Genomic DNA, 26,420 nt, shown 5'->3' on the forward strand with positions numbered 1-26,420 from the left:
TGGCTGGAGACAGGGCACCTCTAATTCTGAGCAGTGTGACTGCATGAGGCACACGGACCTGAGTTACTGGCTTCACCACCCCTTGGGCGAGAGGGCTGCCTGCGGGACACTGGGGCAACCCCTCTTCTGGAAGAGTTATTCCCCGTGTTTGTCCCCTGCAGTTCCCTTACCCTGGCCCATAGAGCTGAGGTGGGCTGGCCATGCCATCTGTCCATGTTTTCCCCATGGTCACACAGTGTTCTCCAGAGTGACCCCCTGTGTGTACCCTGTCTGCTCTGGGCTGGTCTCCTGCCGGGAGGAGGAGGAGCACGGCGGCGTGTGTTCCTTACAGCTGAGACTTGCACCCATTCTGAAGGTGAAGAGCAGTCATCCTCTGCCTTCTGCATTTCAGAGAAAGAGGCTTTCAGCTCGTTCATTTCTTGGGTGAGGGTCTCTACAGTGGCAATTAAGGTTTTCCTCGACGAACTGTCTTCAAACTGTCTTAGGTCATTCACAAACTCCCTGATTGTGGGAAGGTTGTTGGGGTCTCTGCCCAGCAGCAGTGCTCCCAATGTGGGGGCATATATAGAAGGGGCACACTGGGTCAGTTTCTTTAAGAGGGCTGGCTTCATGCGGACATCATCAGGGTCCGAGGGCATCTGGTCGGCTCCATAAATTATCTCTTGAACCGCCATTTGCCTCAGGTATGAGATCCCCTGTTCCATATCTGTCCATCTAAGGGGATGGAAAATCATGTCATCCTTAGTCGGGTACCTGTACCTCACAGCTATCAGAAGCCTGGCCCAAAGTGAGTGGGTACTATCGAGCCTTCCCAGCTCCTTATCCACACCTCCATCCCTCGACAAGGATCCCAGCTGCTTTGCCTCCCTCTGATCTAGGTCCACGGTTTCTGCTCCTGCATCCCAGCATTTCAAAAGCCAGGCTAAAAGGGACTGTCCGTTTGCCCTTGCATACTCCTGCCTTGTGTGCCTGATTTCCTTTCTGGGCGTGGAGCTGATAAGGATCACTCCATTATCAGGTCCATTTCCAGCTGGTTGCTGTTGCTGGGGGGTGCTGGTTCCCGAAGAGGTCCCTTGCCCTGGATCGGTATCTGCGGGAGGGTTTGCGTTTGATCTTGCTGGCCACGTGGTAATTGGCGCCAGGTGAAGGGGGCTGGGCTGAGGGGGCAGGGTCCGGGGGGCTGCCCTGGGCGGGACCGGAGGCGGAGTTCGGGGCGGAGCCGCGCTAGGGGCGGTGCCTGCGCTCGGGGCTGCCTGACCCGTCGGACCGCTCTGACCTGTCGCCCATCCCCCGCAGCTGCAGCTCGGGCAGTGAGGGCCACCCCTCCCCCTAAGCACCCTAATGGCGGCGCCCACTCGATATTTCCACGTGTCTAAGTTCACAGCTACCTTGTTAATTCCCAAACCCACATTTACACACAGTGAAATAACAGCTATCCAGTACCATTTCTCCCCCAAAATATCTGGAGCTTCTGTGTTCCAATGCATATACTCAGATTGATTCCATGTTCCAGAAACATTTCTAAACACAGTGATATTACCAACAGAATTCAGGAAATAGGCATAGACTCGGGCAGGCAAATGCTTAGAATATTCCCAGAGCATATCAATGACAATCCAGAAGACATGGTAACTTATAAACTTTAACAGCCAGCCCCACAACAGCCATGCAAAAGCGTGAATGATTAAGACTTTCAGAATATCCATTTTTTTTTTAACTTCCAAATCTTCTCTGAAAGAATTCTTTCTACCTAGCCCCACGTTGGGCGCCAAATAAATTGTCTTGGGTTCAAATGCAGGTTCCCAGAGACTCTTATAAATTTGGTAGACCCAATGACAATTTATAGAATTTATAGAGTGCCCTCCCCTCTTCCCCCTCCTTTCCCCCATACAATCATGCTTAATGAATTTAGGTACTTCACAAGCTTCCAGCAATTGCAAAAGTAGAGACCAGTTCAACCCTCTGTTATTAGGGGCAGACCTACACATTGGCCACCACTGCAGCCTTCACCCTCCATCTGTCCATCCATTGCTCCATCTGCACTCACTCTGAGTCCCCCCCCTAGAGTTCCCAGGGCTCCACCAAGGACCCAGGGCTGACCTACAGCCCCAGCATGGCCCAACAGAAGTGCCCCAGATTAGAATACCCTGGAGAACAAGTTGTAGGAGCTGAAGTGCAGCCTAAAGGGAGAGGAAGAGGAGGAGGACAACAAATATGAGGACAAGGAAAAGAATTAGAGGAGCATGAATCTGCAGTGGCATTCTCTGTGTCTTTCAGTGGCTGAATCAGTGCCCATGTGCAGGCAGAGATTCCCACCCAGTTCAAAGCCAGTGCAGCACCAGGGTCGTCACCATGATACCAGACTATCTGTGTTCAAAAGCCTTCCAAAAGGCTTACACAGCCTTAAAATCAAGTGGGGAAAAAAATCATCAACATCTCTTCAAAACTCATCAAAATGCCTTAAAAACCCTTTGAAAACTCTAAAACTCATTCTGAAGAGATTTCAGTAACTTTCTAGCCTTTTTCATGTGTTTGACACTGTTCAAAAAGGCTTAAAACAGTTTACAACTGCCCCCCAAATCACCAACATCTCTTTAAACCTCTTAAAGGCTGAACATTTTTCATTTAAATATATAAAATCTCTTAAGAAGTTTCTGAAACCACCTAAAGGTGCATTAAAATTTCTTTAAGAGCATTAGAGAGATTTTAATGAGTTCTGGGTTTGCCAAACCCTTCAAAGATGCCTGAAAAACCACCAAAGTGTCTTTAAAAACTCTTCAAAAGGAATTCAATTATCTTTGAACCTCTTAAAACTGATTTTGTAGGTACTGTAATGACTTCCTGTTTTTTTAAGCTTTCCACATCCTTCAAAAATTACAAAGGAGTCTTAAAGCTGCCTTAAAAAACATCAACATCTATTCAGAACTCATTAAAGACACATAAAACACTGAAACAACTTCTTTGTCCCTGAAGTCTCTTCAAAAATCACCTAAAAATAACCAAGATCTATTCAGAAGTCATTAAAATACCTCCAAAACTTCTAAAAACTCCTTCTGAAGAGATTTCAATGAGTTTTGAGGCCACTTTAAGTGCTCAACACTTAAAAATGCTTAACAAGGCTTAAAACCACCTGAAAACTATCAAAAAACATCTTCAAGTCATTAAAAGCTTTTCAAAACTCTAGAGAACAACTTCAGAGGTTTCTGGGAGTCTCTAGGCCTCTTTATCTGGTCTGCACTTTTTTAAAGCACGTGGAAATACTCAAAACTGCCTGGGGAAAAAAAATCACCAAAATCTCTTCATGACTTTGGAAAACCATGAGACAGTTAACAAACTCTCTTCAAAGCTCTTCAAACTAATGCTGTAGAGATTTTCATGACTTCCAGGGCTGCTTTCAAGGCTTCAACAACCTTGGAAAAGGCTTCAACAGGCTTCAAACTTCATTAAGACTCATCAACACCTCTTTGAACCAATTCAAGGCCCAAAAAAAATCTCATCACAATTGTTTCAAATTTCCCTTAAGTTCCTAGAGCCATCTAAAGCTACATTAAAATCTCCTTTACAGAGTGCTGGAGAAATTTTAAGGAGGTTTTGTCTTCACAAAATTCTTCAAATATTCCTCAAAACATCCTCAAAGTAAACAAATCCATTCAAAACCTCTTGAAATGTCAACAAAATCTCTTAAAAACATCAACGATTCAAAAACTCATTCTGAAGAGACTTGGCTGAGTTTCAGGGTTTATTTATCTTTCAAAGTGAAAAAAAAATCCCTTCAACAGTGTTGAGAAACTCCTGAGAGTCCATGAGAACATCTTAAAAACTCTTCACAAGCCTTGATGCTGCCCCCTTTCTGAGCAGACAAGTTCCCCACTCCATTCCCAGTCCATCCATGTCCCTGTGGCTTTGCTGTACCAGGGTCCTGTGTCCCTCACCTCCACTGCTACTGCAGCTGGAAAAGGAAAAAGAAAGGAATAGGTTGTGGCTGAAGAAGCATCTAAGGAACTGGGCTTAGAGCAGGATTAAAATGGAAGGTCCTGAGACTAGAGGCCAGGAGGAGCTGGAGGGCTGAAAGAATCAGCAACAAGCCAAAGAGGGGTTACAGCAGAGGGGTGGAGAGGGACCCTGCAGCCTCCTCATGCAGGCACAGATGAAGTGGAACAGAGAGAGAGCTCAGGTGACACCTGCCATGGGGTGTGGAGTGGGGTGTGTGAGTAGGACCCCCAAGTGCCTGCTTGGGCTCTGCTGGGGGAGGACCAAGAGAAAGCAACCCTGAAGGAAAGCACTTGGGGACCTTGGGCAGAAGCAGCTGGACATGAGCAGGCAGTGTGAGCCTGCAGCCCAGAGGCCAGTGGCAGCCTGGGCTGCACCAAAAGCAGATGGAGAGAGGAGATTGTGCCACTGTGCTCTGCTGAGACCTCACCTGCACTGCTGCCTCCAGCTCTGGAACCTTCCACACAGCAAGGACATGGACCTGATGGAGAGGGTCCAGAGGAGGCCACGGAAATGAACCGGGGGCTGGGGAACCTCTGCTATGAGGACAGGCTGAGGGAGCTGGGGGTGTTCTGCCTGGAGAAGAGAAGGATCTGCAGAGACCTAATAGTGACCTTCCAGTACCTGAAGGGGAAACAAGAAGGCTGCAGAGAGACTGTGTGCAAAGGCCTGCAGGGACAGGATGAGGGAAATGGCTGCAAACCAGGGCAGAGCAGATTGAGATTGGATGGGAGGAACAAGTTCTGCACCACGAGGGTGCTGGAACACTGCAACAGGCTGCCCTGGGAGGGAGTTGAGGTCCTATGCCTGGAGATGGTCAAGGTGAGGCTCGACAGGGCTCTGGGCAGCCTGATCTAGTGGAGGATGTCCCTGCTGGCTGCAGGGGCTTGGACTGGATGAGCTTTGCAGGTCCCTTCCAACCCAAACCATTCTATGATTCTAAGTGCAGCCTCAAGGGAGAGGAGGAAAAAGATGATGAGGCAGAAGAGGACAATGAAGAGGACAAGGAGGAAGAGGAGGAAAAGCAGGCTGAGGACAAGAAGGAGGAGAATGAGTCTGCAGTGCCCCTCTCTGTGCCACTGTGTGGCTGAATCACTGCCTGAAAAAAAGAATCAACAAAATCCTTACAGAACTCATCAGAAACTCTGGAAAATTCACTCAATTATCATAAAAACTCAGTTTGGCCTCCAGTGCTGCCAGGGCAGGCCCCCAGTCCCCTCCCAGTGTCCCACTATGGCTCCCAGTGCTGCCACCAAGGTCCTAAACCCACCTAAAGGCCAATTCAAGTCTCTTGAGAGCACTGCAGAGATTTCAGTGACTCCTGGGTTTGCCAAACTCTTCCAACATGCCTGAAAAAAAAATGAAACCACCACCAAAGTAGATTGAAAACTTCTTCAGAAGGCACAAAAATCTCTTTGAAGTCCTTAAAAATCATTTGGTAGAGATTTCAGTGACTTCCTGGGCTGCTTTAGGCCTCCAATACCCTTCCAAAATGCTTCAGGAAGCTTAAAAACACCTAAAAAAAGTCAAAGTATCTTCCAAAAGTGCTTGGAGCTCATTCCAAGTCATCAAAACCTGTGACAACCTCTCAAAGCTGCTTTTACAGAGAATGGTGGCAGTGTCCAGGCCTCTGTAACTGTGCAACCTCCTTCAGAAACACTTCAGAATGGTTACATGCTGAGCTGACAGGGAACTGGGAGCACTGGGAGCCAGACTGGGAGGCACTCTGGGGGCACTGGAGAGGAACTGGGAGTGCTGAGCCTGAAAAAATCACCAAAATCTCTCCACAAGGCTTAAAAACTCTGCACAAGTTAAACTCCTCTTTGCCCCCAGTGCTCCCAGGTGGCTCCATTTATAGATCCCAGTGTCCCAGTACAGCTCTGTCATGGAAGGGAGCAGAGCCCTTTTGCCCCATTGCAGAATTTTCATTTATACACAAAATTGTGGCTCAGAGACCTTCCATCGAAAAAGTCAAAACAGTATTTTCTATCTGCTTGCACTGACGTAGCTGTTGTACCAGCAGAGGTACAGGCCTTGGGAGAATCTCTCCCTCAGAGAAACAAAAGACATAAACATGGCTATGTTTTGGAAAAAAGGCTCGAATTCTCAGACATGGTGACCACCCGACAAACATCTGCTGGGGGCTGACGCCTGGGTGGTTCCATAAGTTGTTTTTGGTGAGAATTAGCCAATTGTATAGGTTGATTACAACTTTGTACCAATCCGTAAAGCTAACGCAAGTCTGCCTGAGTTGGCTGAACACATCTCTTCTAAAGTACTATAAAAAATATACTCACTTGCACCTTAACTTAACTGAGCCCCTCGCTCTCTACCCTGCTCTACTTGCACCTCTTTTGCTCGATACCCTGATCGCTGATCACACACGCACACACACGCGGCATTCGCACCGCAAACAACCAGCTCGAGACGGCACCGTTCCAGGCAGGGGCCCGATCCTTACGAGCCCCGGGAGTCAGCATTCAGCTCGAGCGGACCCGTGGAGCCTCGGACAACGCGCCTTAAAATTCATAAAGACTTTGAAACTTTTCTGAACTACATTTGAACAGTGAGTAACTGACAAGAACTTAATTTAAAGGCTGAATAATCTCTCAAGCTTCAGTGAACTCTCTAAAAAAAAATCACAGACTCTCTCCCTAAATCCTGGCATTTTCAAGCCACAAACTCTCTTTCTAAATTCTTTTATAAACTGTTGCTAAATTCCTGATTTCTTGTACATAAATCATTCTGTGATTTAATTCGCAAACCGCATATAAAGAACTTACGTGGGATAATTGTAAATGAGTTTGGGGAAGGGGATTGCTAGTGTATATAATATTAAATCATTTATACCTTTTATAAACATCGGCCTCGCATATCATTTCCCCCAAACCTCCCCCCCCAACAAACTTTCCCGTCCGTGACAAGCTCCCACTGCTCCCAGATGGCTCCATTTATAGATCCCAGTGTCCCACTGCAGCTCCCACTGCTCCCGTTGGCTCCATTTATATCTCCCAGTGTCCCAGCACAGCTCCCACTGCTCCCAGTTGGCTCCATTTATAGTTTCCAGTGTCCCAGTGCAGCTCCCACTGCTCCCAGTTGGCTCCATTTGTAGCTCCCAGTGTCCCAGTGCGGCTCTCGGTGCTCCTGGTCCAGAAACACTTGAAAATGTCTAAAAGAGGCAAAGAAACCACCAAAGTCTCTCCAGAACTCTTAAATACTCTCCAGAAGTTCATAAACTCTCTCCAGAGCTCTTCAAACTCCTTCTGCAGAGACTTTAATGACTTTCTGGGCTGCTTTAAGCCTTCCACACCCTTGGAAGGCTGAAAACTGCATTAAAAATCATCAACATCTCTGTAAGTCTCTTAAAGGCCTCTAAAATATCATTAATATATTTTAAACTCTCCTAGAACTTCCTAAAATCACCCAAGGATGCATTGAGATCTCTTCTGCAGAGTGCTGCAGAGATTTTAAGGGATTTTGTGTTCCCCAAGTACACCTCAAAAACCATCAAAATGCCTTCAAAACTCCTGCAAACAGCTTCAGAAGTCAACAAATCCCTTCAGGGCTGACCCAGAATCCCTGCAGTGTCCTTCAAATCTCCTGAGCAACTCTCAACCAGTCACAACAACTAATTCTGAAGAGCTTTTCGTGACTCTCTAGAGGCTCATTGATCTCTTGGACACTCTCCAAACAGACTCACCAAGGTTTGAATCTGCCCTAGAAGTCATCAACAGCCTTTAAGAGTCTTAAACCTCCTTAGGAACTGATGTAAAACTTTGAAAATCTCTCTGAGAATCATGTAAAAGGCCTGGAAATGATCGAAAAGTGTCCAACAACCATTACCGAGTTCCTAAACCAACCAAGATCTCTTTTAAAGGTCACTCAAAAGGCCTAAACCGAAGCAAGATCTCTGCGCCAACCCAGCCCGGCAGCAGCAGAGCTCTCAGCCACTGCCCTGAGCCAAAGCTCCTCAGCAGCAGGAACAGCTCCAAACTGCCAGCAGCCGCCCCACAGCCCCACAGGATCCCAGCCCCGGCCCACAGACGCCCCTCAGCCCCAAGGGATCCCAATCCGGAATCACAACCCCCCCTGCGAGCCCCACCGGGGCCGGCCCCAGCCCCACAGACCACCCCTGCAGAACCCCACAGATGCCCTCCCCACAGCCGCCCCTGCCCAGCCCCCACAGCTTCTCCGCCCAGCCCCACAGAGGCTTCCCCCAGCCCCACACCCCCCAACCCCACAAACCCTCCGGCACCCCAACGGAGCCCCCTGCACCCCACGCACCCTCCCGACCCCCAGCTCCACAGCCGCCCCCAGCAGCCCCTCCCTAGCCCCCAGCCCAGCACAAACCCCTCAGCCCCGGGGATCGCAAGCCCAGCCCCAGGCTGCCCCCCGCAGCTTCCCTTACCGCCCCGAGCAGACAAAGGCGGCGCAGAGCAGGAGGCCGAGGCGCAGCTCAGCGCGCAGGCAGCTGCCAAGCGCCGGCCCCGGCAGGCTCCCGGCGGCCTGGGCGGGCAGAGAGCGCTGCAGCAGAAGCCCCGCAGCGGAGCCTGCCCTTGCGCGCGGCGCGTCCCAGCGCAGCGGCGGCGGAGCTGGGGCCGGAGAGGAAGTGCCGCCCGCAGCGGAGCGGCGGCAGCCAAGGGGAGCCGCAGGAGCTCGGCAGCTCCGCCCCGGCGCCCAGGAGCTGCCCCTGGCGCCCGCGGGCGCCATTGGTGCTGCTGCCGCCAGCCTGCGCTGGGCTCTGCCTCGGCCTCGGCCTCTGCTCTGCGCCGCCTTTGGGCCGGCTGCCAGGTGGGGAGAGGGCAGCGCTGTGGCTGAGGGGGGATCGGAACGCCCGGGGCCTGGGGGCCGTGTGCTGGAGCTGGGGAGGGCTCTGTGGGGGTTGGGGGTGCGGAGGGTCCGTGGGGCCTGTCGGGGTGCGCTGGGTGCGTGGAGGTTTGCGCTGTGGGAGTGGGTGGGTGTGGGGGAGCCTCTGTGCGGCGGTTGTGTGGGTGAGGGGCGTGAGGGTTGGAGTGGGCAGCGCTGGGGCTGTGAGAGGGCTGCGTGCGGGTGTGTGCGGGGGGTGTGAGCGTGGGGAGCTGCGTGCGGCCGTGGGCAGGCCGTGGGGAGCTGTGGGGGGGTGCGGCGCTGGGGTCGGTGTGGGGAGCTGTGTCCGTGTGTCCGTGGGGGTGTGTGTGGGGGCCGGCAGAGGTGTGCAGGGGGTGTGTGTGCGGTGCCGTGGGAGGGCTGAGTGCGGCTGTGTTGCCACGGGTGGGGCCGGGCAGGGGTGGGTGTTTTCAAGGGGTTCCTTGTGCCGCTTTGCTGCTCGCTGGCCCTGCTCGGGGCAGCTGCAGGCCCCCTGTGGCCGCTGCTGTGTGAGCAAGCGGAGCCCATTGGTGCCCTGCGGGGGCTGCCCTGGCGCTGTGTGCCTGGCCCTGGCCCCTCTGCTGCCTGCTGGCCTGGCGGCAGAGCTGAGCTGTGAGCGGCGCCGTGGGGGCTGCTGTGGGCAGGAGCGGTCGTGGGCAGCGTGGAGCTGGCTTGCGGCAGAGGCTGCCGTGGGGGCTTCGTGTCCCCGCCGAGCCCTGGGGGTTTGGAGGCTTTGTGGCGGCAGGGGCCGGGCGGATGCTGTGCTGCAGGGCAGCGCTGGGCTGAGGGCCGGGCGGGGGGGGGAGCCCATCCCGGGCCGTGGGCTGGCTTTGGTGGGGTTGCCGGGCGTGGGTGGCGGGTCTGTGCTGAGCGTGAGCTTGGGAGCGCCTGGGACCGATGGCAGCTGTGGGATGGTTTGGCTGTGCTGGGGGTGGTGGCATCAGAGCCCTCTGTGCCCCCCAGAGCCTTGCTGTGGGGGTCTGCTGTGCCCACTCTTTCAACAGCGTTGATGATTCTGCAAGTACTTTCAAACCTTTTGAGGCGTTGTGAAGGGTTTTGAAGTCTCACAGAGCCTAATGGCATAGAAGATAGAATGGTTTGGAAGGGACCTCCAATGGTCGTCCAGTCCAAGCGCTGCAGTGAGATCCTCCACTGGCTCCTGGAAGCATAACCTTAATCATTCTCTGGAATTCGGGCTGGGGTTAGTAAGAGCTGCTCTTGGCATAGTGCACATCTCTGATATGGGTACAGCAGGGCCTTTGTCCTCGAGTCCGTGTTGCTTGTGTGGTGTAAATAATGCAGTGCAGACATGCCCAGAGAACAGAAGCAGAGGAGTGCAGTGCTGTGGTGTCTGGGGGGTAGGGGAGCTTAAGGAGGAGTGGTTTAAGGGGACTCCTGTGGTTGAATTTCCAGCAACAGCCTTTTGAGTCTCAGACCTTGGAGAAAGAACAAGCAGGAGCTGCTGTGCCCTATTGGATGCTGTTCCTAGGGGGTTGGCAGCTGCATCTAATCCATAGTCATGCTGTGGGTGGCTGGGTTAGTGTTGTCATAGGTTTGGAGCCTTTCATTTAAGGCTGTCCTGAGCTTCTAGATAGCGGTCAGGATTATAGGGGAGAGCAGCATCAGGAGGATTGGTAGAGAAGCTGGGATGGTGATTCAGGTTTGTGATGTTCACTGGTGTGCCATTGTTTGGTGTGGCAAGTGGAGATTAGAAGTTCGACTGTTGAGTAGAAGGTAAGGCAGAGGTAGAAGGGGAAGGTTTGTGGGGGCAGGAGAGGAATGGTTAAGTCTGCTGTGGCTGTTTTTTGTTTGTTAGGTTCATGCATGCTGAGCCATTGTGTCTGGTGAGTGGTGGGAGTGTGGCTGGGGGTAACAGGGTGAGTGTGAGGGTCGTGTTGGGTGTGAGGGGTTTTGTTCACAAGGTTCTTGTTGATAGCTTTAGAGGATTGGTTGTATTCAAGGTGAGGATTATGGTGGTGGTTACTAGGGTGTAGAGGCAGAAGGTTAACAGAGTGAATTTAGGGCTGCCAGTGCCAATCGTGGTTATTGAGCCTAGGTTAGAAATAGAGGAGGAGGCTGGGATCTTTCAGCTGTGCTTTGGGTTGAGGCCTGTTGAGCCTCCTAAAGCTGCCGAGGCAATAGATGTTAATAGTGTGGGGTTGAGGGAGTTGGATGTGGCAGGCAGAATGGTGCTCGGTGGGAATTTTATTCTGATTGACAGGAGAAGAGCTGCAGTTAGTGGTGAGCCCTGGAGAGCTTTTGGGGCTGAGCTCTGTGGCGACTGCTGCTGTCAGCAAGAGGCAGGATGCTGGATTAGTTAACTGAACAATATCTCCCTGTCCTGTGGCCCACACGTTCATTCTGCTTGAGAAGGGGATTGTGGCAGAGGCAGCTGCCTGCACTAGGCAGTCTTTCTTTTTGGCCTGGCTGGTGGGTGGTGGGATTTTGAGGTGCTGGGGCTGTGGGCAAGAGTGTTCATTTCTAGCCTGGTTCAGGCTATTGCTCAGGGGCTGCTTGTGATGGCAGTGGTTGTTCCCAGGGGGAGGCTCAGAGATGTGATGAGTTTTGCTCAGGGATTCATTAGTAGAGGAATGGCTGAACCATCATTTTTGGGGTGTGGGCCTGGTAGCTTTGCTAGCTGACCCAACCAGGAAGTGATATAAAGGAGCTACAGAGGCTTTGACCTCTTTGTAGGTTTGGTTGCTGCTTTTCTAAGGCCCTGCTTTGCTGTGTAGGACATGAGAGGGCTGCTGTGGCTCTGTGTTGGCTTTATCAGAGTGACCCTTTGGGTTCATGCACATTTCCTTAAATAAGGAGGTAGCCTGCCCAGGAGCTGGGTTGCTTGTTTGTCCCAGGCATAATGGCAGTGCTGACAGTGGGAAACCTTTTCCTAGGAGGTAAGTTGGTCATAGCCAAATCATGGAGACAAGGCACAGATTGATGAGAGCTCTGAGGAGAGGAAAAGGCCTTGTGTGGCTAAGGTGTTTGGAAATGGTTCTGATAAGAGGTTTGGAGTGCTTGGATCAAGGAATGAGATGGCAGTTAGTGTGTTTTTTGGTACAATGTTAGCATATTCAGCTAGGAGCAATAAGCTCTGTGGCCCTGAGGCCTGCTCGATGTTGGAGCCAGACACTGAACTCTGATTGTCCTTCTGTAGGGGCGAGCACAGCGCAGTTTGTTTTGGCAGTGTGGAGATGCAGCCTGTGATAGGAGGAGTTGGGCAGAGAGGAGAAGGCAAAGAGGTTCCTGTGTTTAATGTGTAGTTCCCACAGTATAATTGTGGGTAGGAGAATGATGGCAGGAGGTACCTTGTAGGAGATAGTTTGTGTCACTGCTCAGAGTGTGCCAGTTAAAGCCTGTTTTGAGCTGGAGGCTCAGCCTGATAGCAGGATGGAGAACACTGCTAGGCTGGCTGTGGTGAAGAGAAATAGAAGGCCCAGGTTGGGGGGGGCGGGGGGGTGTGTCAGGGCGATTCGGATAGTGCTAGGAGGCATTCTAAGATGCAGATATTGTAAGGGATAATAGGCCAGCTGATGTGGAATTAATTAGGGGTGGCTCTCTGGTGGGAGAGATGGTGTTCTTTTTTCAAAGAGTTGTACCCTCTTGCAGTGACTCCTGTGTCTGTGTGGGAACTAGTCAGGGAAGAGCTCAGGTTCATTTGACATGCAGGCAGCTCTTCCACAGCTTGGTTGGCTTTTCACCTCTCCTAAAAAGTCCTCCCACTCTTGTGCCAGAGACAGGTTGGCTCAGAGATAGCTGCTTGTGGGTTTTGGGGTGGCAGGCTTGAGTTCATTTTGCTTGGTTGTTCTTGCTGGATGGTGATGCAGAAGGTCCAAGGGCTGATCTCTGCTGCTCAGTGCTTAGGTTTGGCTATGAAATCATTAAATTATGAATAAGGCAGATACGATAATAAAATTATTCATTATTATTAATATACAAATATTGCCTTAGCTTATTTACAAGATTGTTGTGCTCTGTTGTGCAAGATATTTGCAGGATATGTGCAGTGCATAGGGCAGGATTGAACAACTGCAAACAATTTTAGCAAAACCAAGGATTTAACCTGGGAGGACTCTCCTGCAGCACAATAAGCTGCTTTCCCTCTAGGGGGAGACTCTGAAGGAACCATACTGCCAACCAGCAGCAGCCACAAGGTCCAAGGTGCAGAGTTAAGCAAAGACCTTTTACAGAGAGGCTTTATAGAAAATGTTTCCTCACAGGTTTAATATCTCTGGAATCTTTCCAGGGCTGTGCTTACAGTCCTGAGAATGCAATTTAAACACAAAATAAAGTGGTGCTGGCTCCCACTGGGGTTTCTCCTGGTTCCCAGGGTGCTGTCACCTCTCTTGGTTGCCCTGATGCTGTGGGGGTGGAGCAGGCACTGGAAGTATCTTATGGCTCCCAAGACTGCAGCTGCCTGCTTGCAGCAGTACAGCTCCCTGAGGGCACCAGGCTCACCTAGGCTTGCCCCTTCCTGCCTGGTCTGGGCAGCTGTTAGCCTGCCAGCAGGGTTCCTATCAAGGCGTCAGGACTGGTGTGGGTCTGGCCAGTGTTCGGCAATGATGTCTGTGGCCGTTTGAGCTGATCCTCCAGCTCAGACATAGGGGAGAGATGAACATTCCAGGGATAGGCCACATAAATGGCAACAATAGATAAATTAATATAATTTCATTGGAGCATCAAGAACTTAATGTCTAGAAGCACAGTTTGTTCTCCCCCTTCTCCCGCTGGCTTCAGCTGCTTCAGCTTCACCTGTCTTCCCCGGCTGCTGTTTTGGCTACTGCTGCTTCTGCTGCTTCGCCGCCGCTTGGCCCCTCCCCCATCTCCCTTAAGGTTATTGTATTGTTTTTTTCCCTTCCTTCCTTCTCTAGTTATTATCTCTCTTTACATTGTTATACTTATACTATAAGAAAATACAATTTCATCTTTCCCTGACTTTCAAAAAAGAATAACAATGAGCAAGGTACCCACCGGGAATTGAACTCATGGACCTCTGCACCACAGGCTGGAATCCTACCAGGGTTCTGTGTTGTGGTGCAGTGGTAGAATTCTCGCCTGCCATGTGGGAGACCCAGGTTCGATTCCCCAAGGGGGGATGTGTTGGTGGCTCAGTGGTAGAATTCTCGCTTGCCGTGCGGGAGGCCCAGGTTCGAGTCCTGGCCAATGCATCTGAGAAGGAGAGAAGTCTCGGTGTGGACAAAGCGCCAAGAAATTCATGTCCCGGGTTGGGGGAGGTTCCCCCCCCGGGGAGAAGTGGACTCAGCACAACACAAAACCCTTCTTTTTTGAAAGTCAGGGAAAGATGAAATTGTATTTTCTTATAGTATAAGTATAACAATGTAAAGAGAGATAATAACTAGAGAAGGAAGGAAGGGGAAAAAAACAATACAATAACCTTAAGGGAGATGGGGGAGGGGCCAAGCGGCGGCGAAGCAGCAGAAGCAGCAGTAGCCAAAACAGCAGCCGGGGAAGATAGGCGAAGCTGAAGCAGCTGAAGCCAGCGGGAGAAGGGGGAGAACAAACTGTGCTTCTAGACATTAAGTTCTTGATGCTCCAATGAAATTATATTAATTTATCTATTGTTGCCATTTATGTGGCCTATCCCTGGAATGTTCATCTCTCCCCTATGTCTGAGCTGGAGGATCAGCTCAAACGGCCACAATGTCTTAGCTTATGGACGATGCGCCAGGCACTTGTGCTTCTCCTGGGTAAACTGAGGCATGGCAGAATTCTGGGTAGACAAAGGCACAAAAGTGCCAAGGCACAAAGTGTCAAGACACCATTGTTGTGGAGGGGAAATTAATTGGTGGGAGATGATATTTTCCAAAATTAATGTTGTTTATTAATTTTGCTATTCAGAGCTCTGCCACCCCCCACCACTAATTTTGATAGTGTTTTGGTTCTTACACGGTCATGGAAACATTCTCTGGATCATATCTACATCTAATACAACCAGCAAAATGTATCAACATTAATTGAACTTCAAGAGAAAGTTCCATGGTCAAATGCTGCTTGTGGTCAATGTGCTGCTTGCCCAGTAGCTGGGCTCAAGCTCCTTCTGCTCTACGGCAGAAGGCAGGAGAGAATTACAAAGAGGCATGGGGCATTTACTCACAGATTATTATTATTACCCTCTCAGGGGCTAGCCACAGTCCAGACAGTGCCCAGATGCTTTCAGGGGACTCTGTCTTGTTGGACATTGAGGCTTGAATCTTCCCAGCTTCTGGGGACAGGACGCAGACAATCTCTGACCTTGTCTCCTGGCTTCTTCTTGACCATCTGTGTATATGTCCAGGAATTCTAAGCAGGACCTGCAGGTGCAGAGGCAGATGTGGTGCAGTCTCAGCACAATGTCAGCTGGCCACACAGGCTGATCGCATGCAGGCATCCAGGATCTGCTCCTGGTAACTCGTGGCAATGGAGTTTACCAGGCAAGCAATAAGGCAGCATGCAATAGCAGCAGGGCTGGGCACAGCAGAGAGAGCAGGCAAAGAGCAGGGAAGCAAAAGCAGGTTGGTCACCTGCCTATCTCCTTTTATCAACATGGGCCAAGATTAACTGCCCTTTGGACACAGCATAGCCAATCAGGATGGCCGTTAGCCAAACCATACCATATTAGGCAAAGCCACAGGCTTGCTTTTCCCTAATTTGGTAAAAGCACAGGCCTTGCACTAGGCAGGCACAAGCTAAGTGTGTGTACCTTACACCACAGGACTCTGGGCAGGCCAGACTCAGTGGCGCCAGGTTCTTTTGTGTCTGTTTCCCATGATTGCCTCTCTGGTGGAGCAGAAAAACATGCCTAGGCAAGGCAGGACATGTATAAGCTTATTTTGGGCCTACCACAACAACCATGTTTGCAGCTTTGGCTTGATTGTATCATTTGTGTGAGATCTGATTTGGCTATAGAAAACACACAGAAACTAAAGCCATCAGCCAGTGGAATGGCAGTGACCCTAATTTGATGGGAGGCAGGAGCCTGCCCCAAGGTGAGCATCTACCTGGTGCCTGCTCCCTGTTTAGCACAATATGTAAACACAAGCAAAATATGCCCTGCTGGAAAGCAGCTCTTTGGAGAAAGACCTTGGAGTCCTGGTGGACAGCAAGTTCTGCATGTGCCAGTCATGTGCCCTTGTGGCCAAGAGCGACAATGGCACTTTTGGAGAGTGTGGCCAGCAGGTCCACGGAGGTTTTTCTCCTCCTCTACTCTGCCCTTTTGTCCCTTTTCCACATTCCCTGGGCTCGGGGAGCGGGGAATACTGGCCTGGACATATTTGAGGACTCCTTTTGGGACTTCTTTAGTGCTGTTTGGCCTTTCCACCACAGGTTTTCATTGTTATTTCCTCTTTCCCTTGGGTACAGGTCTCTGCAGCACCTGCTGAGTTTTTCTAGTGCCTTTACTAAGTCTGTAGCGTGTTTCAGTTAGGGCCTTAAGAGTTTTGAAGAGAGGATGATGGCTTCTAGGACAGTTTGAAACCATTCTAAGCATTTCTGAAGAGTGTCTAATGTAGAAATAAGCCTAGAAACTGACTGGAATCTCTTCAGAATTGGTAAGAGCTGTTAAGAGATATTCATGACATTGCAGGTGTTTTTGCACAGTTTTTAAGGGATTTATTGACTTTTGAAGATGCTTTGAGGAGTTTTGAAGGTATTTTGATGATTTTTCAGGCATATTTGAAGAGTTTGAAGAACCCAAAAACTCCTGAAAATCTCTCCAACAATCTTGAAGCCCAGAGCTTACGGTGCCGTTGGTGGTTGGAAGAACTAAAAGGTTTGGAAATATTTTAATCAGATTTTAGGGAGATTTCAGAGCTTTAAAGAGATGTTGTTGATTTTTAATGCATTTCTAAGCCTCCTGAAAGATTTTTCAGGGCTGCTGTATGCTTAAAGAAGCCCAGAAACTCCTGAAAATCTCTACAAAAGCACTTGTCAGAGTTTTGAAGAGACCTTAGTGACATTTGAGGAATTTTGCAGAGATTTTGGTGATTTACCTCTTTTTTCCAGGCAGTTTTAAATATTTTTATGTTGCTTTGAAGGATGTTGAACACTTAAGCATGGAAACTCACTGAAATCTCTTCCAATTTAGTTTAAAGAGGTTTTGTGGCTTTTTAATGAATTGAAGACTTTTGAACTGGTTTTGAAGATATTTTGGTGATTTTTGAGGTGGTGTAAAGCCTTCTCAAGCATTTTAGGTAGATGTTGAACACCAGCAGAAACCAATAAATTAATTAAAATATCACCAAAATTATTTTTCAGGACTTCTGAATAATTTCAATGGCTTTTGAAGAAATTCTGATTATTTTAGGTTTGGGTTCTTTTTTAAAGATATACTGATGATTTCTGAGGCTGTTTTAAGCCTCCTTAAGTGTTTTTGAAGCATGTGGAAGGCCAGAAAGTCATTAAAATCTCTCCATTTGTTAATGACTTCTGAAGTGCTTTTGAAGAGATTTTGGTGTTTTTCAGGCATGTTTGAAGAGTTTGTAAAACCTGTAACTGATTAAAATCTCTCCAGTGCTCTTGAAAAGAAGATTTTGATGCATGTTTGAGTGGCTTTAGACACTTGTAGGAGTTTTGAAATTATTTCAATGAGTGTTTGGGGGTCTTTAGGATTTTTGAAGTGAGTTGATGACTTTTGCTGCAGCTCTAAGCCTTTTTAAGCATTTTTTAAGTGTCAAACACAAAAATGAGCCTAGAGACTGACTAAAACCTCTTTAGAATTAGGGGTTTTTTTAGGAATTTTTAAGAGTTTTTAATGCCATTTTAAGGATTTTGGACAAGTTTTGAAGAGATTTTGATGATTTCTTTCAGTTTATTTTAAGCCTCTTTAAGCATTTTGGAAGGGATTTGAACACAAATGGTTGGGTACCAGGGGAAGGTTAGTGGTGCTTCACTCTCTTTGAGCTTGGTGAGAAGCTCTGCCTGCACATGAGCATACAGACAGGGCCACTGCAGAGTCATTCTCCTCCTTCTTGTCCTCGTTGTTTTTGTACTCTTCTGCCTTCTGCCACCTCCTCATATCTTCCTCCTCCTCCTCTTTCTCTCCCATAAGGCTGCACTTGGGTTCCTACTGTGTTCAATTTTGGGCTTCCCAGTTTAAGAGGCACAGAGATCTGCTGGAGAGGGTACAGTGGAGGGCTACGAGCATGATTAGGGAACTGGAGCACTGCAGGATAAGGAAAGGCTGAGGGGCCTGGGGCTGCTTAATCTGGAGAAGAGAAGACTGAGAGGGGATTTCATAAATGTTTATAAATATCTGAGGGCTGTGTCAGGAGGGGAGGACAGGCTCTGCTCACTTCCTGTCATAGGACAAGGAGCAATGGATATAAGTTGCAGCACAAGAGGTTCCACCTCAACACAAAGGGAAGCTTCTTTACTGTAAGGGTCACAGAGCACTGGAACAGGCTCCCCAAAGAGGCTGTGGAGTTTCCTTCTCTGGAGACATACAAGTCCTGTCTGGATGTGTTCCTCTGTGACCTGAGCTAGATTATATGGTCCTGCTCTGACAGGGAGGTTGGACTTGATGATCTCTTTGGGTCCCTTCCAATCCCTGACATCCTGTGATCTGTGATCCAACTTGTTCTCAGGGTATTTTCCTCTGGGCCTTCACCCAGAGGCTTCTGCTGAGTCATGGTGGGGCTCTAAGTCAGCCCTGAAACCTTGTTGGGGCCCTTGGGACTCTTGAGGGGCACAGTGTGAGTGCAGATGGTCAAGGGGTTGTGTGCTGAGCAAGGAGGTGAGTGTCTACTTCTTTGGACCTCTATCAGCCCTACCTGTCTGCTGTGGCCATGCTACTGGGCTTGGGAGCTGTCCCCAGTAAGGCCCAGCTCTGCTGCATGGTCCTGAGCCATGATGAGCCACACCTTGGAGTTCAGTCTTCTCCTCTGAGCCCTTTGCTTCTCTCTGGCAGGTGCTGTGTCACTCTCTCTCCATCAGCCCTGCCTCTCTAGGCTGGGGAAGTGCAGAGTTTGCAGATGTGCCCCTTGGAACAGCCCAACAGGGAGAAAAGCTAGATTGGGATGCCAGCAGGAATCCAGCTTATTGCTGATCTGTGGGGCATCTAACCTCCTCCAGGTGCTTCTGCCCACCACCATTTCACAGCTCTGTGGGCTCTGAGGGACATCAGCTGTGGTGGCAGTCAGGGGGACCCCAAGGCAGGTAGGGGTGAATTGTATGGCAGGAGGTGGAAGTCAGGATTGAGATGTGGAGAGTGTTCAAGAGAGAGCTGGAGGCGTTTTGGCCTTGCTGGGTCAGTGCTGCCACCTTAGTTCACGGAGCCAGGAGAGATTGAAAGATAGGGCCTGGGCCAGGAACCATCCTGCCAAAGCTGGGTTCACACCACAGGTATTAGAGGTCTGACCCCTCACCATGGCAAGAACTGGGGGTTTGAGAGCCCATCTCCATTCCTTGCTCCAGCTGAGCATTGGGTGTTGGGAGGCACTGGGGGTGTCAGGGGCTGTCATGAGCCAGGTAGGATCTCTGTGTTTCATCTCCTGGGCTCAGGTGCTTCTCTGTTTCCCAGGGTAGGACAGTGACCTCTTCTCCCACCAGCATGTCCTCACAGAAAGACCTGGACAAGAGCTGGGACAAGAAGCAGCAGCAGCCAGAGAACAAGATGGAGCAGCCAAAGTGCAGCTCCAAGGAAGAGAACAACATGAAGGGTGACGATGATGAGGAGAATGATGACTATGACAGTGCTGACTGTGAGAACGAGGAGAAAAATGATGAAGATGACCAAAATGATGAAGAGGAGAGGCAATGCCACATCCGCACCAGAGAGAAGCTGTTCCCCTGTTCTGAGTGTGACAAAAGCTTCAGTTGCAGATCGTCCCTCGCTGTCCACAAGCACACACACACTGGTGAGAGGCCCTTCACCTGTGCTGACTGTGGCCAGAGCTTCAGCTACAAGTCTGCCCTCATCATCCACCAGCGCACACATACTGGTGAGAAGCCCTTCACCTGTGCTGACTGCAGCAAGAGCTTCACCCAGCATTCAACCTTCACCCAACATCGCCTCACACACACTGGTGAGAAGGTTTCCTGCCCTGACTGTGGCAAGACCTTCAGCCGCATCTCTACCCTCAAAAACCACCGCCGGATCCACACCAGAGAGAATCTGTTCCCCTGTGAAGAGTGTGGCAAGAGTTTCACCTTGAGCTACAGACTGCTCCGACATCGCCTCATCCACAGCAGTGAGAAGCCTTACAGCTGCACTGACTGTGGCAGGAGTTTCACCTACAGTTCCACCTTCACACTCCACCGCCGCAGGCATGCCGGGAATAAGCCCTTCACCTGCACTGACTGTGGCGAGAGCTTCAGGCAGAAATGCGCTCTTAATCTCCACCAATGCACACACACTGTCGATAAGCCACACACCTGTGGTGACTGCAGCAAGAGTTTCGCTCGCAAGTCCTCTCTCATCAAGCACCGTCGCATCCACACTGGTGAGAAGCCTTTCACCTGCAGTGACTGCAGCAAGAGTTTCGCTCGGAAGTCCTCTCTCATCACGCACCGTAGTGCCCACAGTGGTGAGAAGCCCTACAGCTGTGCTGACTGTGGCAAGAAGTTGAAGAGCTGCTCCAGTCTTGCCCGGCACTGCCTCAGCCATGCCGCTGACCAGACCACACTAGGGAACAGTCACAAATAGACCCACCCTGGGTCTGTTGGGGTTATTGGGACCACCCCACGAGGGTCTTTCCAGCAGATGGAACCAAAATCCCCTCATTTTGACCTGCATTTCTCAGAGACTGGGGGCTCCAGTAGGAAACAACCCCTGTCCTGCTTCAGGCCTGCTGGAAGAAATTGGATCTACTGCTGAGCTCGTACAAAGCTCATCAGAAGCCCTGGGCCTCATGGAATTGTGCAGGGCAAGTTTTGAAAGTGCCTGTGGTGGTCTGGCCTTGTCTGGGGGCCAAATGCACCCCAAAGCTGCTCTGTCACTGCCCTTCTTAGGTGGAGAGGGGAGAGGGGCAAGTATCACAGGCAGCCTGGAACAAGATAGATGCAGTTTTACAAATGCAAAGCAGCGGCCAAGGCTATGAAGGGAACTAGAAGCATACGAAGATGTTATTCTCTGCTGCCCACCATGCCAGATGATGTTTTGGTCACTGCCAGGAAGCAGACTCCCGTACACACAGCAGCTGCTGCAAAGGGCAGAGGCCATCAACAACTGTCCCCACACTGCCTTCTGTCACTTAGCTTTTGTATCTGAGCTGGCATCACCTGGCACATGTCTGCTTGAGTTGAAGCTGCTGCTGTTCTTCACAGCCTGCTGCAGCCATGGCAGTTGCAGAAATGAAAGTGCTGACTACTGTGTCATGAAAGTGTGATGTGGCTCAAAGTTCATATTTCAGCATAGGAGGCTTCCTGTTGCAGTTGCTGGTTCTTGTTCATTGGGTGTGGGCTCTCTTCTGCAGACCTGGTGGTGAAAAGAGTGGCAGTCAGGGAGCTGCTGGGTTTGGGGCTCTGTTTTATGCTCTTGGATTTTTTTTTTTTTTTTTGTGTTTTCCACTGCACTGCTTCTGTAAGTAGGCTGAGCTAAGGTACTGCTGCATTGTGTTAGATTAATTAGATTATTAGCTAAGGTAATTAGGCATTGTGCTTATGATATCTCATGTTCCATTAAACTCTTATCTCTTTATCTCAGCCCTGAGCTGTGTGTGTTCTTCTTCCCTTGATTTTTGTGTTAGGACAGCAGGTAGTTTGTCTTTGCACTAACTATTACAGCTATTATGTCAGAGCTGCCCTGCTGCAGCTCCCAGCTCCTCCTTTTGGCTGCCCATGCTGTGTGCATGGGTGTGTACGCACCTGATTTATCCCTCAAAACTGACATCCCCCCACTGTGAGAGTCTAAATCCTCTCTCTTGTCCATCAACAAAGATAAAGTAAAGATTGCATAGTCTCTCCTTAATCAACAAAGATGAAGATTGCCTTTGTTAACTTCAGCACTCAGAGTAGGTGCTTGGCCGAAAGCTCAAGGGTGCAAATCAACAGACAGTGCCTTGGAAATTCCTGGACCTCAGCCTGGCTTGAATGCCCAGGATGTGTACATCTTAATGTCAGCTACCCCAAGAGAAAAGACTAATGTGTATTTGGGGTATGGACAGGCACAGCGCAGGGGGGGGGCAGAGGCCCTCCCCCAGTGCTGCCACCAGACCCCTGCAGATGCATGAGAATACACAGGAAGATTCCCTGAGGAGCTGCACCTGGACACTGATTTAAAAAACTATAAAAGACAGGAGCAATGCCTGCCAAAAGGGTGCACCTCCACCAGACTACCAAGGGTGGACCACCAGAGCTGCACCACTGCTAGCAGCACCACCAGAGCTGTCCTCCAACAGAAAAACCCCTGACGAACTCCACAGGAGATCATCCCTGGGCCACACACCCAACTCTCTCTCTTCCCAATCTACGACTGAGGGTAATATCACAGTATCATCAGGATTGGAAGAGACCTCACAGATCATCAAGTCCAACCCTTTACCACAGAGCTCAAGGCTAGACCATGGCACCAAGTGCCACGTCCAATCTTGCCTTGGGACTGCGACTTCACCACCTCCCCGGGCAGCCCGTTCCAGTACCTAATGACTCTCTCAGTGAAGAACTTTCTCCTCACCTCGAGCCTAAATTTCCCCTGGTGCAGCCTGAGGCTGTGTCCTCTCGTTCTGGTGCTGGCCACCTGAGAGAAGAGAGCAACCTCCTCCTGGCCACAACCACCCTTCAGGTAGTTGTAGACTACTCTTTTCCTTCCCTGCTGCTTCTCTCCTTCTCCATCATTCTCTTTATCTCTTTTCCCCCTTCTCTCTCTCTCCTTGTGTTTTGTCCAACTTGATCCCTCAATAAATAGTTTTGTGGTGATACATGGTCTCATTTGCACCTTAGTTTCACAGCACAGAAATCCATAAGAACAGATCGTGCTCCTCTGGACAGAAATATTGTTAATCTCTGTTCTCTGGACCTTGATGCACCCTTGGGTTTATCTCTGGTGACCTTGGTTTTATGCCCTCCCTCTCTCAAACCTAACTTAAAGCTCTCTCAATGAGCCCTGCTGACTCATGGGCAAGAGTACTTTTTCCCTCTTTGAGGCAGCTGGACCCCAGCCAGCAGGCCCAGTGATGATCGTGATCCCATTATGAAACAAATAGAAACTCCACCAGTGGCAGCAGCCTCTGAGCCACATCTTCATCAGGTATGTTTTATACTCTTCCTCTCAATATTCTTCCCTGGCACTGAAAGGATTGAGGAAAACTCCACTTGGGCTCTTGAGCCTCCAGCTGGTCGCCCCAGTGTCCTCAAGCCTTTTTTAATGGCTTTTGGAGTTCTGTCTGCAACACATGGGGTGACATTGTAGCCCTCTACAATGTGTGGTGACACTGAGAGGGGGTTTTGGTATCATAGCAAATGACATTGCAGAGAGGGTTGTGGGACATCATAGAGCAGGCCATGTGACTTCACAGAGAGCATGCTTGACATCGCAGCATGTTGTCTGTCATAGTGTAGAGGAGTGTGTGACATTGTCCCAGTATAGGGCCACGAGCTACCCAGGACTGGAGGACAGAAATTATATTTACTCCTTTGAGAGAGTAACAATGAAAATGCTGCTGACTGGAAATGTAAAGGGAGATTCTATTTACAAGTGCATCTATAGAAAAGGCAATCAGGCTGAATGAATACATTCAAAAACCAGGCAAAGTCCATCAGACCAAAACCTTTAAGAATCCTCCACCCTTTCCACCCTCAGCAGGCCTGAGTGGGTCAAAAGTGCCCTCCCCAGCTTAGGCCTACAAGGCCTCAGCAGGCCACATCACACAGCTCAAAATTCCCTGCCATCTAGAAGCCATCTCCCACACACAAGCCTGGAGAAAAAGAAGGGAGGAAAGGCAAGGAGAAGAGGAGAGTGATATCAGCCAGGCACTGCCTTATAAGATCTGATACTGAAAAGTGGATTAGAATAACAAACTTGGAATATCCTGGAATGACCAGATCCATCTCCTGGGACAGGACTTTGTAGTCTTCTTAAGGGAACCTGGGACCCCTCAAACTACCACATTCCACCCCTTTATTCCATTTCCTGTAATAAGTTTATCATCAACCAGGAACAATCCCTTTAGATGACACACAACAGACTGTTCCTCATCCTGGCATTCTTTAGAGCAGTTTTCCATTCAGGACCAGGAAACAATCCTTCTCATCAGATCAGATTGTCATGGAGGGTAGCAAGCTCCCTAGCAGGTCTCCATGTTGTGCATGTTATAGTGTCTCACATTTGAAGGCCAAAGCATCGAAAAACCAAAACAATATTTCTATCTGCTGTCCCAGCAGCTACGGGCCATGAGAATATTCCTCCCCAGTGAAGATAAAAGGTAAACAATGGCCAATGTTTTGAGCTACAGGCTTTGGTTCTCATGTTCACTGACCACCTGTCGATGGGCCGAACTTTGGGTGGTCTTACAGGTTGTTTTGGTAAGAATTGTCCAGTTGTGCAGGTTGATTATAATTTTATACCAATCTGTAAGGATAACGTAAAATTAGCCTGAACTGGTGGGGTACACCTCTTTTGAACATTATAAAATGGTGTGCCTGCCTGGATCGGGAGCCTGCCTGCCAGCTTGCCTACCAGCCTGCCTGCCTGCTTCCTCCTGCTCCAGCTCCAGTGATCTCTCACCCACTGGTCATCCTGCTCAGCATGAAACCGGTAACGCCTGACCCTCGGAGACCGAGGGCCCGCCCGGGCCCGATCCTGACCAACAGGAAAGACAACGCCTAAAATTCGATAATACCTCAACCCTGTTTGAACTGCTGCTTAATAATGAATAACCAACGGGCTCTTTGCTTAAAGACTGAACAACTTCTAAAGACTCAAAAGAACTCTGAAATCATAGACTCTCTCTTCATTTGCCATTTTCTGAAATGTTATCCTGTGACCTCGATTCAAAGAATTTACGTGGGTAGTTTAAGCTTGGGGAAGGGGATCTCCGTATTTGAGCAATAAATCAGCTTGGTCTCTACAAGTCAGTCTCGCGTGTTTCCCTTAAGTCTCCCCTAAAACGGCTTTCCATGACACAGATGAAATAGGACTCTTCAGGGTTCATAGGGCTGATGCTTGTTCTTCAGGTTTTTTTATGGGTGCCATCAGGTATTCTGAAAAAGAACTCATAACAACTTATACTAATCTCTGAACTTAAACCCTTTCAGTTAAGGATAATTCCCCTGTGGATCACACTCAATTTGACCATTCTTTTGCATTCCCATATAGGTATGTGTGACTAAATTGACTCTTTTCTCTGGAGTTTATAAAGCTGTTTAAGCAGCTGAAAGTTCCTTCAAAGCTACCTCTAGAGGACAAGTGGCAGATTTTACTGCAGGAATCTCTTTTCAAACTCAATTACCCTTTCTAAATTTTCTACTCTTTAAGTCATTCTGGTTGCCTGGAGATACATCCTGCAAAGTGAGCTTTTCTGACCTGCAGAGAGATTTTTGCTAACAGAACATGAAATGAGCTCAGCGGGGCCCATTCCCCCCTCCTCCTCCTTATCTCCTTGCAGGTTTTGCTGAAAGCACAGCTTGGCTTTTAAGGAGCCAGACACGCATTTCTGACTGTAGTGAATTGCGGAGTGTAAGAGTTTACTGTATAAGCTGTTAATTGCAATGGGATGAGTTTTGAGATAATTTTAGTAGCGTGGTGAGACAGGAGATTGAAGTGGAGTGTGTTATTTCATAGCCATTGTAGTGGAATATTATGGCAAAAAATTGTTTTTGTAACTGTATAGGTTACTGCTTAATTCTATCTGTGATGATTCTGAGGTTCCTTTTTTTCTCAGAATGCCATGGGATTATCTTCTTGAATTTTCTTTGCTTTTTCTCAAGTTTCCTTCAGTTGCAAGATTTTTAGATTTTTAAGATAGTAAAGTTAAGGCTAAGGGTTTGTAGTATGACAATTTGAGGATTTTAGGATATAGGGATATCATGGGATGTTTTTTCTTGTTCTTTTTTTCTGTAAATCTGGGTAGCACTGGAATCGCATGACAAAAAAAAAAGAGGGAAAAAAAGGGGTAGAGAAGAAAGAAGGAGAGAATAAGAAAGAAATTTTTTGAAAATTCTGTAATTACATCATACAGACTGGGCCAATGGATTTGTTAGCCTGGGCAATGAATATGTAGGCTAAAGTAGGCTAAAGATGAGCCAGCAGTGTGCCCAGGTGGCCAAGACAGCCAATGGCATCCTGGCCTGTATCAGGAACAGTGTGGCCAGTAGGCCGAGGGAGGTTATTCTTGCCCTGTACTCATCACTGGTCAAGCCACACCTTGAGTGCTGTGTCCAGTTCTGGGCCCCTCAATTCAAGAGAGATATTGAGGTGCTGGAATGTGTCCAGAGAAGGACGACAAAGCTGGTGAGGGGCCTGGAACACAAACCCTATGAGGAGAGGCTGAGGGAGCTGGAGTTGTTTAGCTCCCTCATTGCAATGTGACCTCATTGCTGTCTACAACTACTTGAAGGGACGTTGTAGCCAGCTGGGGGTTGGTCTCTTCTCCCAGGCAACCAGCAATAGAACAAGGGGGGACAGTCTCAAGTTGTGCTGGGGGAAGTATAGG

The 26,420-nt window shown here is 49.3% G+C and overlaps 1 protein-coding gene and 1 non-coding gene across 2 annotated transcripts; both read left to right on the plus strand.

Annotated features, from left to right (window-relative positions):
- Positions 1-1,341: 1,341 nt before the first annotated feature.
- LOC135174225 (zinc finger protein 528-like) lies at positions 1,342-21,474 on the plus strand. Its single transcript, XM_064141440.1, has 5 exons — positions 1,342-1,439; positions 7,797-8,781; positions 16,501-16,603; positions 18,740-18,903; positions 19,352-21,474. Exons 1-5 carry the CDS (start codon positions 1,342-1,344, stop codon positions 20,474-20,476), a joined length of 2,475 nt encoding a protein of 824 aa, XP_063997510.1. The 3' UTR covers positions 20,477-21,474.
- Positions 13,933-14,003, plus strand: TRNAG-GCC (transfer RNA glycine (anticodon GCC)). Its single transcript has one exon. It is a non-coding gene; the product is annotated as a tRNA-Gly (tRNA).
- Positions 21,475-26,420: the final 4,946 nt, after the last annotated feature.

This window comes from Pogoniulus pusillus, unplaced genomic scaffold (assembly GCF_015220805.1).
Source record: "Pogoniulus pusillus isolate bPogPus1 unplaced genomic scaffold, bPogPus1.pri scaffold_50_arrow_ctg1A, whole genome shotgun sequence".
Classification (NCBI taxonomy): domain Eukaryota; kingdom Metazoa; phylum Chordata; class Aves; order Piciformes; family Lybiidae; genus Pogoniulus; species Pogoniulus pusillus.